General features: G+C 39.9%; 1 protein-coding gene across 11 annotated transcripts in view; it reads left to right on the plus strand.

Moving 5' to 3' along the window:
• Window positions 1-16,729, plus strand: part of ACACA (acetyl-CoA carboxylase alpha) — a 324,373-nt gene that overhangs the window by 154,391 nt on the left and 153,253 nt on the right. For all 11 annotated transcript variants that reach the window (XM_031011317.3, XM_055388359.2, XM_031011323.3 and 8 more), the window contains 10 exons: window positions 1,256-1,406; window positions 2,190-2,293; window positions 5,630-5,711; window positions 6,147-6,292; window positions 7,330-7,480; window positions 9,102-9,236; window positions 9,583-9,729; window positions 10,759-10,947; window positions 12,268-12,368; window positions 13,758-13,846. In XM_031011317.3, the coding sequence (XP_030867177.3) occupies window positions 1,256-1,406; window positions 2,190-2,293; window positions 5,630-5,711; window positions 6,147-6,292; window positions 7,330-7,480; window positions 9,102-9,236; window positions 9,583-9,729; window positions 10,759-10,947; window positions 12,268-12,368; window positions 13,758-13,846 (1,295 nt within the window). The remainder of the gene's footprint in view (window positions 1-1,255; window positions 1,407-2,189; window positions 2,294-5,629; window positions 5,712-6,146; window positions 6,293-7,329; window positions 7,481-9,101; window positions 9,237-9,582; window positions 9,730-10,758; window positions 10,948-12,267; window positions 12,369-13,757; window positions 13,847-16,729) is intronic.

Here is a 16,729-nt window from a genome sequence, read left to right on the forward strand (position 1 = left end):
TTAGCCCATGTCAGTTTCCACATTTTTCATGAAACTGTAGGGAGATGAATTTCTCCCTTCTTACAACCTCTCCAGAACTTTGTGTAAGTATTCTGACTGGCATTGATGATATTCTGCCATATATTTTGAAAGTGATTATTGTATTTATGTTCTTTCTTCCTTACAATCATAGTATGTGTCTTATTAGTATGAGGTACATAATTAGTATTTGTTGAAGTAAGTACCTGTCCCGTGCAGGATAGACACTGGGCATAAATATACAGAAAAGCCCCATAGTATTTGAAATTCTGCTAAAATTGGATCACTTTGCACTTAACTGGGAAGTAATAAAAGTAATGAGCAAATCATTGCATAGATATCCAAAATGCAGTTTTAAAAAAAATACTCTCACATGCAGTGTCAGGCTGATATATGACTGCACCCAGAGAGTTGCTTTACTGTATGGAAATCTTTAAATTAAGCACTTGGGAAAATTCATTGAACTGTATACTTAAAATAAGTATATTTTATTGTATGTAAATTATACATAAAATAAATAAGGTACAAGGATAGGGAGAATTAATGCCCTAATTCTTGTTAGCCAACAACAAATGAATGGAATAATGGAAACTTAGTAAGTAAAAGCTGAGGGTGGCTTGCATATAATTTGTTATAATTTGTTCTGTACTCATTATAATGAAATGTTTCTGATTTGCTGATGCTGTTATGGTAATATCAGTTAGAATTCATACGTTTTCTGACTTTTTGCAAATTTTCCTCTCTTGAATGCACATGAATGAGCACACTTGACATGTGCACCCTTATTTGTTTTTGGAACTGCCTCTCTCCCTTCCCTCTCAAGATTCCAAAGGAATGAAACAGTTCTTTCTTTTATTTTTATTTTTATTTTTTTGGGGGGGGACAGAGTCTCACTCTGTCGCCCAGGCTAGAGTGCAGTGGCATGATCTCTGCTCACTGCAAGCTCCGCCTCCCGGGTTCATGCCATTCTCCTGCCTCAGCCTCCTGAGTAGCTGGGACTACAGGCGCCCGCCACCATGCCTGGCTAATTTTTTGTATTTTTAGTAGAGACAGCGTTTCACCGTGTTAGCCAGGATGGTCTCAATCTCCTGACTTCGTGATCTGCCTTGTCTTGGCCTCCCAAAGTGTTAGGATTACAGGCGTGAGCCACCGTGCCGGGCCAAACAGATCTTTAAAATTATTGAAAAACATTAAAGTGTTTGTTGCTGAAACAGATTGGCTTCTGTTCTTCTCTCAGAAACATGGTGGTGGCTTTGAAGGAGCTGTCTATTCGGGGTGACTTTCGAACTACAGTTGAATACCTGATCAAATTGTTAGAGACTGAAAGCTTTCAGATGAACAGAATTGATACTGGCTGGCTGGACAGACTGATAGCAGAAAAAGTACAGGTGTGTATTTCTCCACTTGCACAAACAGATGCTGGGATTGGGTTTTTATAGACTTGTGTACTCAATCCCTGTCACTACATGAAATTTATTTGATTCTAATGTAAAGGGTTCTTGATCTACCTGGAAAAATCTAGGAGTCAGTGTAATTTTAGCACTCTGATGGTTCCTGTACTTGTGTCACACAGTCATTTTATGTTCTGGCATTACTTCCTGAGGTATATTTGAAGAGAGGCATGCAGAGATTTAATTACTTTCTTTTTCTTCATTTAATGTTAAACCTGGTCCATAGTTGCCAACTTCTGTATCTACCAGATGCTGAAGAGAGAGGCCTCATTTAGATCAAGAGTTATCACTTATTCCTTAATTCCTGGGGCTATGCTGAATTACCCAAGATTTTGTATAAAATCGTTAGATTCATATAATTTGGAGGTCCAAATTTTGGCTATACACCGCTTTTCTTTGAGATTATTAGTAGCCAAATCGTTGTGTCTTTTTAAATTTATTTCTGTCAGAAGCCTATTTTTGAGCTATTCAATGATTGGCTCAGTGGAAGTCTTAGGGAGAAAAGAAGAAAGTTGTTTTTCATTTCTCTTCAAGTGGTGCCTCTAATCAAATTCTAAAAGTGAATGTGTTCATTTTTATCTAAAAAATCAGTTGGGCAGTGAGAATGGAGATTTTCATTGCTAGCTGTTTCATCACAACAAATTTGAGCCTGATTTCATTTGAGAGGCTGTGGTGCCAAGTGACCATGCATTTGATCTGCCCTCTTTTTCCTTCTTTCAGGCTGAGCGACCTGACACCATGTTGGGGGTTGTGTGTGGTGCCCTCCACGTGGCAGATGTGAGCCTGCGGAATAGCGTCTCTAACTTCCTTCACTCCTTAGAAAGGTAGGCTTTGTTTCTTGTAGGCTACACAAACTAATCAATGGTCCTGAGTACAGGGACTGAAGCTCAAAGACCCATTTATTCTTCTGTCCATTCCTGGCAGCTTATGAGTGCTACTTGTTATTCATGGACCATGGTGGCAAGAAAGAGAGGGGATGTTGACATTTATGGCAAATTATTTGGGGAGTCAAACTGCAGATTCTAGACATTAACTTATACCACAGTTAGAACAGGTTGCTTCTTTAGAAACTGGAATCCATCTGCAGTATATATTCTGTCCTGTATAAGTATCAAATCTCTCCAAACCCTGGTGATAAAAATCTGGTATTTCTCCCTAGCACTGAACCCTAACTATTTCATGTATTACCTGTACCACCTTTCAGAAATAAATAATTCAGGCTGATATTCAGGATGACCTCATGAGTCTTTCAAGTAGAGGGTCAGACATCTATGGGGCTAAACTAATTTCTAATGCTGATTGAGGAGACTAAGCTCTGCCTTTGAGTCCCCAGAGGAATGTTCCAAGTGGCTAATCATTTTAAAGCACTTTAATCACAGGCACTTTTATTTCCTTCTGTGTTGTTAGACTTATATCAACTCCCTTTTGAGGTATCTGAAAGAAAGAAAAGAAACAAAATTTAAAAATTGAACTGAGATTTCAGAGTTATTCAAGTCCTATGATAAGTATCTTTCACTATGTTACTCTCATGTAGTAAAACCTTCAGCAGCTTGGCATTTCTCTTCTGTATCAAATCTAAATCCCTTGGCGTGACTTTCAACTCCCTGTATAAATGGGCCGCTTTTTACCAATCCAGTCTTATTTATTTCTGTTCTGCAACATACAATCTGTAACCTAGTTAAATAGTTTTCTTATTGGTGTACAAATATGTCAAATGCATTTTCCTCTACAAGCCCCCCACCCACCTCCTTTTAAAATGCTTTTGTTTTTTACTTATTTTATTATTTTTATTTTTTTTTATTTTTGAGACAGAGTCTCGCACTGTTGCCCAGGCTGGAGTGCAGTGGTGCAATCTCGGCTCGCTGCAAGGTCCGCCTCTCGGGTTCATGCCATTCTCCTGCCTCAGCCTCTCGAGTAGCTGGGACTACAGGCACCTGCCACCAGGCCCGGCCAATTTTTTTTGTATTTTTATTAGAGACAGGGTTTCACCGTGTTAGCCAGGATGGTCTCAATCTCCTGACCTTGTGATCCACCCGCCTCGGCCTCCCAAAGTGCTGGGATTACAGGCGTGAGCCACCGTGCCCAGCCGCCCGGCCTTTTTAAAGACTCTCAAATAAAGTTTCAGTTGCTAGGAGCAGATATGCTTACACTGAAGTTTTATAATTTTTTCGCATTTAATCTTAATCTTTTTTTTTGAGATGGAGGCTTGCTCTGTCACCAGGCTGGAGTGCAGTGGCGTGATCTCTGCTCACTGTAACCTTCGCCTCCCGGGTTCAAGGGATTCTCCTGCCTCAGCCACCTGAGTAGCTGGGACTACAGGCACGCGCCACCACGCCCAGCTCATTTTTGTATTTTTAGTAGAGACGGAGTTTCAACATGTTGGCCAGGATGGTCTTGATCTCTTGACCTCGTGATCTGCCCGCTTTGGCCTCCCAAATAGCTGGAATTACAGGCGTGAGCCACTGCGCCCAACCTTAATCTTTATCTTTAAGAACAGTTAACACATTCATGTGGTTCAAAATTCAAAAGGCGCAAAAAAGATAAGCAGTGAGAAGTCTCTCTCTTACCTCTGTTCCTTGGCCATCCAGTTTCTGTCCCCTGTAGTAAATTCATATTACCAATTTCTTTTCTAACCTTCCAAAGATACCCTAAACTTACATGAACATATACATGTGTATTAGTCTGTTCTCACACTGCTAATAAAGACATACCCAAGACTGGCTAATTTATAAAGGAAAGAAGTTTAATTGAGTCACAGTTCCAGATGGCTGGGGAGGCCTCACAATCATGGCGGAAGGCAAAGGAAGAGCAAAGACACATCTTTCGTGGTGGCAGCCAAGAGAGAAAATGAGAGCCAAGTGAAAGGGGTTTCCCCTTATAAAATGATCAGCTCTCGTGAGACTTATTCACTACCACGAGAACAGTATGGGGGAACCGCCCCCATGATTCAAGTATCTCCCACCAGGTCCGTCCCACACCACATGAGAATTATGGGAGCTACAGTTCAAGATGAGATTTGAGTGGGAACACAGCCAAACCATATCAACATGCAATATTTGTTTCTTCCCACCTCCTGGTTTTTTGAAACTCAAATGGTAGCATGCTGTGAAGCTGTTATTTACCTTGCTTTTTTTAACTCAACAGTATATTTTTAAAAGTGTTTTTTAGTTCACATCTTTTTAATGTCTGTATGTTTTGTTCCACATGTGAAAACATGCGCAACATCACTAATCATTAAGTAAATAAAATCAAAACCATGATGAGATATCACCTCACACCCATTAGGATGCCCACTGTCAAAAAACAGAAAATACAAGTATTGGCAAGTACGTAGAGAAATTGGGACACTTGTGCACTCTTGATGGGAATGTAAAATGATGCAGCCACTATTGAAAAATGGTATTGCAACTACTGAAAACATTAAAAATAGAATTACCCTATGATCTGGTAATACCACTTCTGGGTATTCTGAAAGAATTGAAAGCAGGGTCTGAAAGATACTTGCACAGCCACATTCATAGGAGAATTATTCACAGTAGCTAAAAGATGGGAGCAACTCAGATGTTGGTTGATGGATGACTGGATAAACAAAATGTGGCATATACATACAATACAGTATTATTCAGCCTTAAAGAAGAAGGAAATTCTGACACATGCTAAAACATAGGTGGATCTTAAGGACATTAGGGCAAGTGAATTAAGCCTGTCACAAAAAGACAAATACTATATGGTTTTACTTATATGAAGTATGAAGAGTAGTCAGACTCATAGAAGTAGAAAGTAGAATGACGGTTACCAGGAACTGGGGGGAGGGGGAAATTGGGAGTTGTTAATGGGTGTAGAGTTTCACTTTTGCCAGATGAAAAAGTCCTGCAGATTGGTTGCAGAATAGTGTTAATATCCCCAACACTATAGAACTGTGCATTTTGTAATGGTTAAGTTGGCAAATTTAATGTAATGTGTATTTTACCCTAATTTAAAAAAATCCATTGTAAGAGTCATAATTGATGTGATCAATTCCTTACAAATGATCATTTAGGTATTTAGGTTGTTTCTAGTCTTTTGTTATTCTAGGAAATGCTACAATCAATAATGTTTTAGATTCTCTTATAACTGTTAGAACTTTGTAGTAAGTTCCTCTCTCATCGTTGTTCTTTCAGGGGTCAAGTCCTTCCTGCTCATACACTTCTGAATACAGTAGATGTTGAACTTATCTATGAGGGAGTCAAGTATGTACTTAAGGTATGCAGAACCCCATTGGAGCTTGCAGCTTACTTTTTTAGCTATCTTTCTTTAGGTTGAGATGCAGGAGAAAAAGTTTGATTTAATGCAGGGATGGAGGTATTAGTGAAATTACCGTCATTATTTTTGTCAGTGTCCTGAAGCAGCATTTGTTGTTCTATGAAAATCTTTTTTGTTGTTCTTCAACTTCACATACACTGCCAAGAGATAAAGGAGAGACAGGGAACAACCACAGTTGGGAAAAACAACTAAGGTTGCCCTCTTTGCTTACAGCAGGACTGAGCCATGTCCACAGACACTGATGCAAATAGCATCAGTGCCATGAATTTTCTTCCTCCTGACAGATCTTTCTTATCTGTATTTTTGAAGCATTCAAATTTCATTTGGAGCTGTACCTGGAAGGGACACACTGATCCTCATTCTCATTCCCTACAGGTGACTCGACAGTCCCCCAACTCCTATGTGGTGATCATGAATGGCTCATGTGTAGAAGTAGATGTACATCGGCTGAGTGACGGTGGACTGCTCTTGTCCTATGATGGCAGCAGTTATACTACATATATGAAAGAGGAAGTGGATAGGTAAGTGGCTGTTTGAGGTCCATTTGCTGGTCATCCTATTAGCCTTTTCTCTTATTAGTTACTAGCTCTTGGGATTTTCCCAGGCTTTTCTTGGTACTCATTTGTAGTTAAAAAAAAAAAAAAAATAGTACATGCACTTAACAAAAATATCAAGAGTATTAAAGTGTTTATAATTTAAAACATGTCTCCCTACCACTCCAGTGTATGTGGACAATGAAAAATAAGTTCCCCTTTTTATAAGTAACCATTGTTAAAAGTTTCTTATATATTTGAGTAGAAATTTTATATGCATATACAAGTTACACTGATGTACATACTGTTTTTCTTTAAATACATTCACAAATGTGGCTGGGCGCGGTGGCTCACGCCTGTAATCCCAGCACTTTGGGAGGCCGAGGCAGGTGGATCACCTGAGGTTGGGAGTTCAAGACCGGTGTGGCCAACGTGGTGAAACCCTGTCTCTACTAAAAATACAAAATTAACCAGATGTGGTGGCTTATGCCTGTAGTCCCAGCTACTTGGGAGGCAGAGGCAGGAGAATCACGTGAACCTGGGAGGTGGAGGTTGCGGTGAGCCGAGATCACGCCATTGCACTCCAGTCTGGGCAACAAGAGCAAAACTCCGTCTCAAAAAAAAAAAAAAAAAGAAATTCACAAATGTTCAACACCAGTTATGGTGTTATGAGAATGAAATAAATTAACATGTTGAAAATGTGTAGAACATTGCCACAACATAGCTAGGCTTCAAGAAATGTTAGCTATTACATCATCAATATCTTTGTGTGTGTTTTTTTAAATGGTGGTACCTGTTATTTTTAATAGTCATTTAGTATTCCATTATATGATTATACTATATTTAATCTGATCCTTATTGAAGGAAATTTTTGTTAATTGACATTGTAAACAAATATGCAGTGTCTGTGTGTGTGTATAATAAAGTTTTCAGGATTTTTTGTCTTTGAAGGTTGACATTCTCTACCATTCTCCTTTACATCCTGAGGTGCTTTCTTAGCTTACATACTTCCACTTGTCTCCTAGATATCGCATCACAATTGGCAATAAAACCTGTGTGTTTGAGAAGGAAAATGACCCATCGGTGATGCGCTCACCTTCTGCTGGGAAGTTAATCCAGTACATTGTAGAAGATGGAGGTCATGTGTTTGCTGGCCAGTGCTATGCTGAGATTGAGGTCAGGGTGGTGAAAGGACTGTGGGATCATGGGAGGGGAAGGTAGGAAAAGGGTCGGCTGGGATGGACTAGGACTGAAAAGTTACAGAAAGGAGGCTGGGCACAGTGGCTTGTGCCTGTAATCCCACCACTTTGGGAGGCTGAGGCAGGAAGATCGCTTGAGCCCAGGAGTTCGAGACTAGCCTGGGCAAGATGGTGAGACCGCGTCTCTATGAAAAATTAAAAAATTAGCGGCATACAGTGGCACATGCCTATAGACCCAGCCACTCTGGTGGCTAAGGCGGGAGGATCCCTTGAGCCCAGGAATTCAAGGCAGCAGTGAATGGAGATTGTACCACTGTACTGGAGTGGTACAATTTGTGGCCTGCGTCACAAATCAAGACCCTATTTCTAAAAAATTAAAAAAAAAAGGTAACAGATTGGAAATAAGAATGAAAAAGAAACATCAGTTGGCTTAATTAGAAGTGCGAACCTTAAGATTTTTAAAACACATAAAAACACTTTGGCAAATGAGGAATCTCTAGTTCTAAAAATAGATACTAGGCAATAGCACTTGTTGAATGTTAGGTGTCCTAACTGCTGGCTATCCAGAGAAAATACATGGAGGTGGGGCACAAAACAGACAAGAAATGTCATGTGATTAATTTTAAGAGAGCTAAGCATAGAGTGCAGAGGGTCACCTAACCCAAATCAAGCTAAGCTTGTATGGGAAGATATTCTGAAAGAAGAGACATTTGATCTTAGTTTTGAAAGACAGATAGTGATAGAGCAGGTGAAGAAGGGCAGGGAAGAGTGCTTAAAGTTGAAGGAATAGCATGTACAAAGACAGAAGCAAGACAGCACAGTGTATTTAGGGAACTGCAAGTATGTGTTGGTGTGGCTTGAGAATAGACTAAGGTTTAATGGGGAGGGACAAGCAAAGATGCTAAAGAAGTAATGTGAGATCTTGAATGTGAGGTTTTGAAGGATCTTATAAGCCATACTAGTAAGTTTACACTATCCTGGAGGCAGCAGGTAATCGCTGAAAGATTTAAGTGGAAAAGTAGTATGATGAGATTTGGGGTCTAGAAAGATTGCTTTTCGTGACCTTGAGGGAGGTATGTAGCAAGTAGGGAGATCTCTTAGGGGGTCTTTGAAGTACTTTGGGCCAGAAATGAAGAAGGCATAAACCGAAGAGATGGCAAGAGAGGAAGATTTTTGAGAAAGGTTTAGAAGATATGTCTGGCTGGGTTGGTAATTGGTAGGTAAGGGAGAAAGAGGAGTGAAGAATGATCCTTAGGTTTTGGCCTGGATGTCTTAGATTGGATTGACTGGTATGAGGATATTAAATTGTTCCTTACTTTCTAAGTACAAAACAAATATAATCACAAATTATGCCAAAATGGTTTTAAAAGTTAGAAAGGAGAAATGTCAATAACTGTTATTAATTCCTAAAGTGAGGTACTGAGAGATTTTCTAATTGCTTGCCTTGATAGTACCTAGGAGATGATGGTAAATTCCCATTTTTTCTTGGTCAAATTAGGTATGGTCCAACTTAGATGCTAAGGGAAAAATTTACCTCTTTTAAGCACTCATCTATGTAAAGAGAGATAAATCTGAGTCTAGTTTATTTTTCACTGTAGGTGATGAAGATGGTAATGACCTTAACAGCCGTGGAGTCTGGCTGTATCCATTACGTCAAGCGACCTGGAGCAGCTCTTGACCCTGGCTGTGTACTAGCCAAAATGCAACTGGACAACCCCAGCAAGGTTCAGCAGGTGAGTAGGAAGGTGCTCCGAATATTGCTGTCTAAGAGCTAAAGAACTTGGTGGTTTGGAGAGGCAAGTGATTTCAATGCTTGGTTTGCCAGTGTTTTCTTTAGCTTTGTCCCCTATTAATCTTATGCCTTGTATTTGTACCTGTAGTATTATGGAACTAGAGTTTGCAAGAGTTACTGTAGTACTAAGATTCTGTAATTTCCTTATGATGTTTCCTCTATTGACTTCCCTCCTGGTAGCTGGGTATGATGTCTCGATTTTGAATGATAACTCTTAAGTTGCAGTGGTATGTTTGTACCTTAGATCAAAAGTAGTAGATGACTTGATCTCTTGTTGGGGTTGACAGGCTGAACTTCACACAGGTAGTCTGCCACGGATCCAGAGCACGGCACTCAGAGGTGAGAAACTCCATCGCGTGTTCCATTATGTCCTGGATAATCTGGTCAATGTAATGAATGGATACTGCCTTCCAGATCCTTTCTTTAGCAGCAAGGTATGAATCACGTCTCCTGGGGAAGGGATGTACAAATGGGATACCTATTCTCCAAAATAGTTCCAAGTCTCATAATGATTGTTTAAGAGGGAGGGAAAGAAAGCTGTTTGGCCTAGAACTCTTTCACCTTCAGTTGTGGGACTTGAGGTCTTTAAATCCATGTTTCTTATCCTTGTCATGGACTTCACATTTAATTGTGATTACTCCTTTTTTTTTTTTCCTCGAGACGGAGTCTTGCTCTGTTGCCCAGGCAGGAGTGCAATGGCACAAACTCAGCTAACTGCAACCTCCACCTCCTGGGTTCAAGTGATTCTCCTGCCTCAACCTCCTGAGTAGTGGGGATTGTAGGCACGTGCCACCAGGCGCGGCTAATTTTTTTTTTTTTTTTTTAGTAGAGGCGGGGTTTCACCACGTTGGCCAGACTGGTCTTGAACTCCTGACTTTGTGATCTGCCCGCCTCGGCCTCCCAAAGTGCTGGGATTATAGGCGTGAGCCACTGTGCCCGCCCGTGATTAGTCCTTCTTAAACTGGAGAATAGGGGCAATGTTAGATGCTTACGTTGCAATTTCAAAGTACTCTATGATAGTTGGCTCACGCCTGTAATCTCACCACTTTGGGAAGCTGAGATGGAAAGATCGCTTGAGGCCAGGAGTTTGAGACCAGCCTGATCAACATAGCGAGATCCCATATCTATTGAAAATTATATAAATTTTTATTGAAAAGAAGTAGTATATGATAGTGAATTCAGATATAGTTGACTCTTGAACAATACAGGTTTGAACTGTGTGGGTCCACTTATATGTGGATTTTTTCAGCCAAACATGGATCAAAATTACAGTATTGATGAGATATGGAACCCACAACTATTTCTATACATGGGTTCCGTAGGGCTCAAGTATGTGCAGATTTTCATATATGAGTGGTGGTTCTGGAACCAATTTCCCACGTATACAGAATGACAACTATATATCTTTTTATTTGGGGGATTGTGTTAACTTGGGTCCTATTTTACCAATGCTTTCTTTTTAGGTAAAAGACTGGGTAGAGCGATTGATGAAAACCCTCAGAGATCCCTCCCTGCCTCTCCTAGAATTGCAAGATATCATGACCAGTGTGTCTGGCCGCATTCCCCCCAATGTGGAAAAGTCTATCAAGAAGGAAATGGCTCAGTATGCTAGCAACATCACATCAGTCCTCTGTCAGTTTCCCAGCCAGCAGGTATTTATAGGATAACACTATATTTTTTTCTGGCTACCAATGCCAGAGTTTATGTTGTAGGATTCCTTCCTATTTGGATCCTCCTTACTTTTTGGATGTTGTGCTTGTATACTTTTAAGCATTGTATTCCTCACAAAACTGCCTCAGGGTACAAACCCAACAGTGAAAGTACTGTATGTGAAGGATAAAGTATCTGTAGTCATGAGAAAAGCACACTTGGATCATGTATACCTTATAGCTTTGTTCCTGGGGCTATTCCCTAATTAGAGGTATTTTCATGAATTGAAAATAGAGTGATATTAGTTGATTGATTGATTCATTCATTCATTCATTGATTTAGAGATGGAGTCTAGCTCTGTCACCAGGCTGGAGTGCAGTGGCTGATCTCGGCTCACTGCAACCTCTGCCTCCCGGGTTCAAGCAATTCTCCTGCCTCAGCCTCCTGAGTAGCTGGGATTACATTCACACGCTGCCATGCCAGCTAATTTTTGCATTTTTAGTAGCCACGGGTTTCACCATGTTGGCCAGGATGGTCTCGATCTCCTGACCTCGTGATCCGCCCACCTCGGCCTCCCAAAGTGCTGGGATTATAGGCGTGAGCCACCGTGCCCAGCTGTTTATTTATTTATTTATTTATTTTTGAGACAGGGTCTCGCTCTGTCGCCAAGGCTGGAGTGCAGTGGTGCGGTCATGGCTCGCTGTAGCCTTGACCCCATAGGCCCAGTGGCTCATCCCACCTCAGCCTCCCAAGTAGCTGGGACTACAGATGTGCACCACTATGCCCAGCTAATTTTTTAAAAATTTTTATAGAGATGGGGGTCTCGTTATGTTGCCCAGGTTGGTATTGAACTCATGGGCTCAAGCTATCCTCCCTCCTTGGCCTCCCAAAGTGCTGAGGTTATAGGTGTGAGCCACCACACATGGCCTATTGGTAGTTTTATTTTCAGAGACATTCTTACTACCTTGGCAGCATCTTTACTCTTTACCCATAAAGCAGATGTATGTGTAGGGAATATAGGTAGATAAGTGGGGAGTGATGTTTGGATCTTGACCTTGAACAGATATTGGTAAGATGATAGTTTTTGTAATGTAGTCATTAATTCATCTGGGAAAGGGTGACAAGGGATGAAATCTGCTTGCTTATTTAGCATGATTCTCTATATAGACTATGCCTAGTAACTTTCAGCTGCTGCCAACATGTGAGAGATAGGAATTGCCATGTTATAAGAAGAAGATTCCTACTGGTCGTGCTATAGAGGCTGATGCTTTGGGGCGTTTTGTTGGGTTGGGCCTCATTTTTTCCCCTTTTTTATACCTTAGATTGCAAACATCCTAGATAGCCATGCAGCTACATTGAACCGGAAATCTGAACGGGAAGTCTTCTTTATGAATACTCAGAGCATTGTTCAGCTGGTACAGAGGTAGTAACTTGTGACTCCAGATTCCCAGACCTGTCCATACTCATGTCTTCCTTCCTTTCAAGTGGTCACAAAAAAATTTACCTCAGATTTGACTTCAAGAAATTAGAAAGCATCTTATATCTTAGAAAGTACCTTGTCTTTTCTAAATATCTTAGAATTGTGAGCTAACTCTCATGCTCAATATTTCTGACTTCTTAATATTCTACATTTTTTTCTGTCAATTATTTATTATTATTATTATTATTTTTTGAGACAGGATCTCACTCTGTTGCCCCGACTGGAGTGCAGTGGCTCAGTCATGGCTCATTGCAGCCTCAACCTCCCGAGGCTCAGGTGATCCTCCTGTTTCAACCCCTCTGAGTAGCTGGGACTATAGCTGTGCACCACCACGTCCAGCTAATTTTTGTATTTTTAGAAGAGATGGGGTTTTGCCATGTTGCCCAGGTTCATCTCAAACTCTTGGGCTCGAATGATCCACCCGCCTCGACCTCCCAAACTGTTGGGATTACAGGCATGAGCCACTGTGTCCAGCCTGTCAATTAATAAGGCACAGAAATTTTGTTGTTTTCTTTTTCCTTGCCATTTTGATGAAGCTCCTAATTTTTCTTCTGTCACAGGGCCCAGTATGACATTTTTTCTTCTTAGCTTATGGAGCCTATTATATTAGGTTGGTGCAAAAGTAATTGTGGTTGTTGCTATTAATACTAAAGGGATATTCACAGAGCATATTTATTTATTTACTTATTTATTTTTTGGAGACAGGGTCTCACACTGTCATCCAGGTTGTAGTACAGTAGCACAATCTCAGCTCACTGCAACCTCTGCCTCCCAGGCTCAAGCAATCCTCCCACCTCAGCCTCTTGAGTAGCTGGGACTACAGTCACATGCTACCATGCTTGGCTAATTTTTTTGTACTTTTTGTAGATAAGAGGTTTTGCCATATTGCCTAGGCTGGTCTGGAGCTCCTAGACTCAAGTGATCCTCCTGCCTTGGCCTCCCAAAGTTCTGGGATTGCAGATGTGAGCTACGGCACCCGGCCTCACAGAACGCTTTTAACTTTAAGATACTTATAAATTTTTCAGATATCTCAGCCATTTCAAGAGTATGGTAATAATTTCTACTTAGCAGTAGGAACTGAATCAAGGTGTTGGTAGGTGGGGCTATGCAGGATTTTGTTGTCTTTTCTTCTTTATTAAAAAGGTCTTGTCTATAGTGAGATTTCTTTTAGGCTTAGAATTTAAGTTAATTTTGTAGTTCATTTTAGGCTGTTCTTTATTCAGAGGGAAAGCAGTTCAGTGGAATGTCGTGGAGGTAAATTTGGCCTTTGGGTTTATTGCTTAATAGTGTTGGATTGTCAGGTTTTTCAGTGGAGACTTTCTATTTGCCTAGGTACCGAAGTGGCATCCGAGGCCACATGAAGGCTGTGGTGATGGATCTGCTCCGGCAGTACCTGCGAGTAGAGACACAATTCCAGAATGGTAAGCCTCTTCCTGAGGACCCTCTAGCTAAGAAAGCCTTCATTCTGATAACCAACCCAAACTATCCCTATAGGACTGTGTAAGAGCTAAGCCCCCTCCTGTCAACAACACTTCCCATTAATAAACAGTCTTCTATCACTACTCCCTTAAAAACTAAACCTCTATATCCACTAGCTCTAAACAAAGAACAACGAAACACAGCTTGATGAAATTAGGAATCCAGTGTGCTTCTGAGAAAGGGCTGAAGTAATTTTTCTAATAGAGATTACTATTCCTGTTGATATCTTTTTGACCTTGTGTAAGTTGGTTGAGTCATCACAGGCTGAAATTGAGAAACCCATATCTGAAGAGCTTGATTCTTGGCAGCTAATCCATGAATTGAACCAGAGGCATCTAGGAAGAGCAAGTTCAGGTTTTCCAATACTTTTTAGTATATCATTTAGGTGGACTTTATCCCTGGCTTTCTCTGAAGAGCTTCACTAAATGATAAATTGTCTCTTAAGTGTGAAATAACCTTGGCTAAAATTTTAAAGCTGTGTACTGCTGACATTGCTTCCTGCCACAAGATGGCAGTGAAACATCACAGAATTTGAAACATTATCTGAAATTTGAAACATTTTCCTTTATCTGCTCCTTTTCACTTCCTTTAAAAGCAGCCTATGCCACTGATGACTAGCAAAAATCCTCATGTGGATATCAGCAAACCGCATCCAATAACATACAAAATAATACATAACAACCAAGTTGGCTTTATCCCACGCATTCAAGGTTGATCAGTTTGGAGAAAGTCAATTAATATAATTTGTCATGAAATAGATGAAAGGAGGAAAAACATGCTCATTATCTCAAGATAACAGGGTGTGGAGAGGGAGCATTTGACAGAATTTAACATCCATTCATGACAAACTCTTGGAAACTAGGAGTGAAATGGAACTTTTAAAATCTTGTAAAAGGGACCCACAAAAAAATCTGCAGGATACATCATGCATTATGGTAAAACGTTGAAAACATTATCTTTAAGATTAGGAATAAGACAAGGATGCCTGCTGTCACTACTTCTATTCAGCATTATAGTGGATGTCCTAGCCAGTGCAATAAGACAAGGAAAAGAATTAAAGGGTATAAGAGCTAGAAAGTAATAAAGCAATATATCTGCCATTATTAAATATGATAGGGTGTCTCTTTAGAAAGCCTCAAAGGATTCACAGATTGATTATTAAATTATTTAAAATCTAACATGATTGCTAAATACAAAAGTCAACATACAAAATTCAACAGTATTTGTTTACAGTAGAGCAATTGTTTAGAAAAGCAGTTCAGGAAAAAAAAAAATTAAAATAGCAGGCTAGATGTAGTGGCTCATGCTTGTCATCTTAGCACTTTGGGAGGCCAGGACAGGAGGATTGCTTGAGGCCAGGAGTTTGAGACCAGCCTTGGCAATATAGTGAGACCCCATCTCTACAAAAAATTAAAAACAATTAGCCAGGCATGATGGCACATGCCTGTAGTCCTACCTACTCAAGAGGCTGAAACAAGAGGATTGCCTGAGCCCAGGGATTCAAGGGTACAGTGAGCTATGATTGTACCACTGCACTCAGCCCAGGCAACAGAGCAAGACCCTGTCTTTAAATAATTAATTAATTAGTTGATAAAATAGCAACCCAAAAGATGAAATACTAAGGAGTAAATCTAACAAATAATGTGCAAGCCTCTTTTGGAGAAAATTATAATCAAGAATATTATAATAGTAAAGAAGATTTAAATAAATTATCAAGGTCTTAAATTGGAATGTACAGTATTAGGTGCCGATTCTTCCTAAATTCATGTGTAGATTGACATTTCAGTAAAAATTCTGTTAGTGTATTTGTAATGCTAATTATAAAATTTCCATAAAAGACAAGTCTCACAATAACCAAGATACTTCCAAAGAAATACAAGGTGAAAAGATTTGCCTAATCAGATATCAAGATTTAATATAAAGCCATATTAATTAAGAAATTGTGAGATAGGTGTAGAGATAGATTTATAGATCAGTGGAACCTAATGACCCAGAAACAGATCCAGCCATATATGAAAACTTATTTTATGATAGAGGAGACATTGTAGATCATGGGGAAAGGATAGATTTTTTTTTTTTTCAATAAATGATACCAGCACAATGGGTTATTCATTTAAAAAAAAAAAAGAGGAAAGAAAGAAATGGAATCCCTATCTTATACCTATACACAAAAATCAATTCCCGATAAAGACTTAAATATGTGCTAAAGAGGTGAAGCTGTTAAATGGTTAGGAGAATATTGTTATAACCTCAGGATAGGAAGATTTTGTTGTATAAGACACAGCAAGTACAAACTACAAAAGAAAAGATTGATTACTTAAACTCCACTCAAGAACTTCTGTTCATCAAAATACATCATAAGGAGACTGAAAAGCCTGTAATCCTAGCACTTTCGGAGGCCAAGGCTGGCAGATTGCTTGAGCCCAGGAGTTCGAGACCAGCCTGGGCAACATAGCAAGAACCCGTCTCTAAAAAAATACAAAAATTAGCCAGGTGTAGTGTTATGTGCCTGTAGTCCTAGCTTCTTGGGAGGCTCAGGTTGGAGGATTGCCTGAGCCTGGGGAGGTCAAGGCTGCAGTGAGCCGTGATTGCATCACTGCACTCCAGCCCCGTTGACAGAGCAGGACACAGTCTCCAAAAAAAGAGAGACTGAAAATATAAGCTACAAAGTGTGAGAAGATACTTACAAAATATATACCTAAAAAATAATTAGAAGTATCTAGAGAATTGGTATGAATCATCAATTTAAAGACATCCTAATAGAGAAATGGGCAAAAGATATAGAAAGATATTTTACAGAAGAAGTACAAATAATTTATAAACTT

Source organism: Gorilla gorilla, chromosome 4 (genome assembly GCF_029281585.2).
Source record: "Gorilla gorilla gorilla isolate KB3781 chromosome 4, NHGRI_mGorGor1-v2.1_pri, whole genome shotgun sequence".
NCBI classification, from domain to species: domain Eukaryota; kingdom Metazoa; phylum Chordata; class Mammalia; order Primates; family Hominidae; genus Gorilla; species Gorilla gorilla.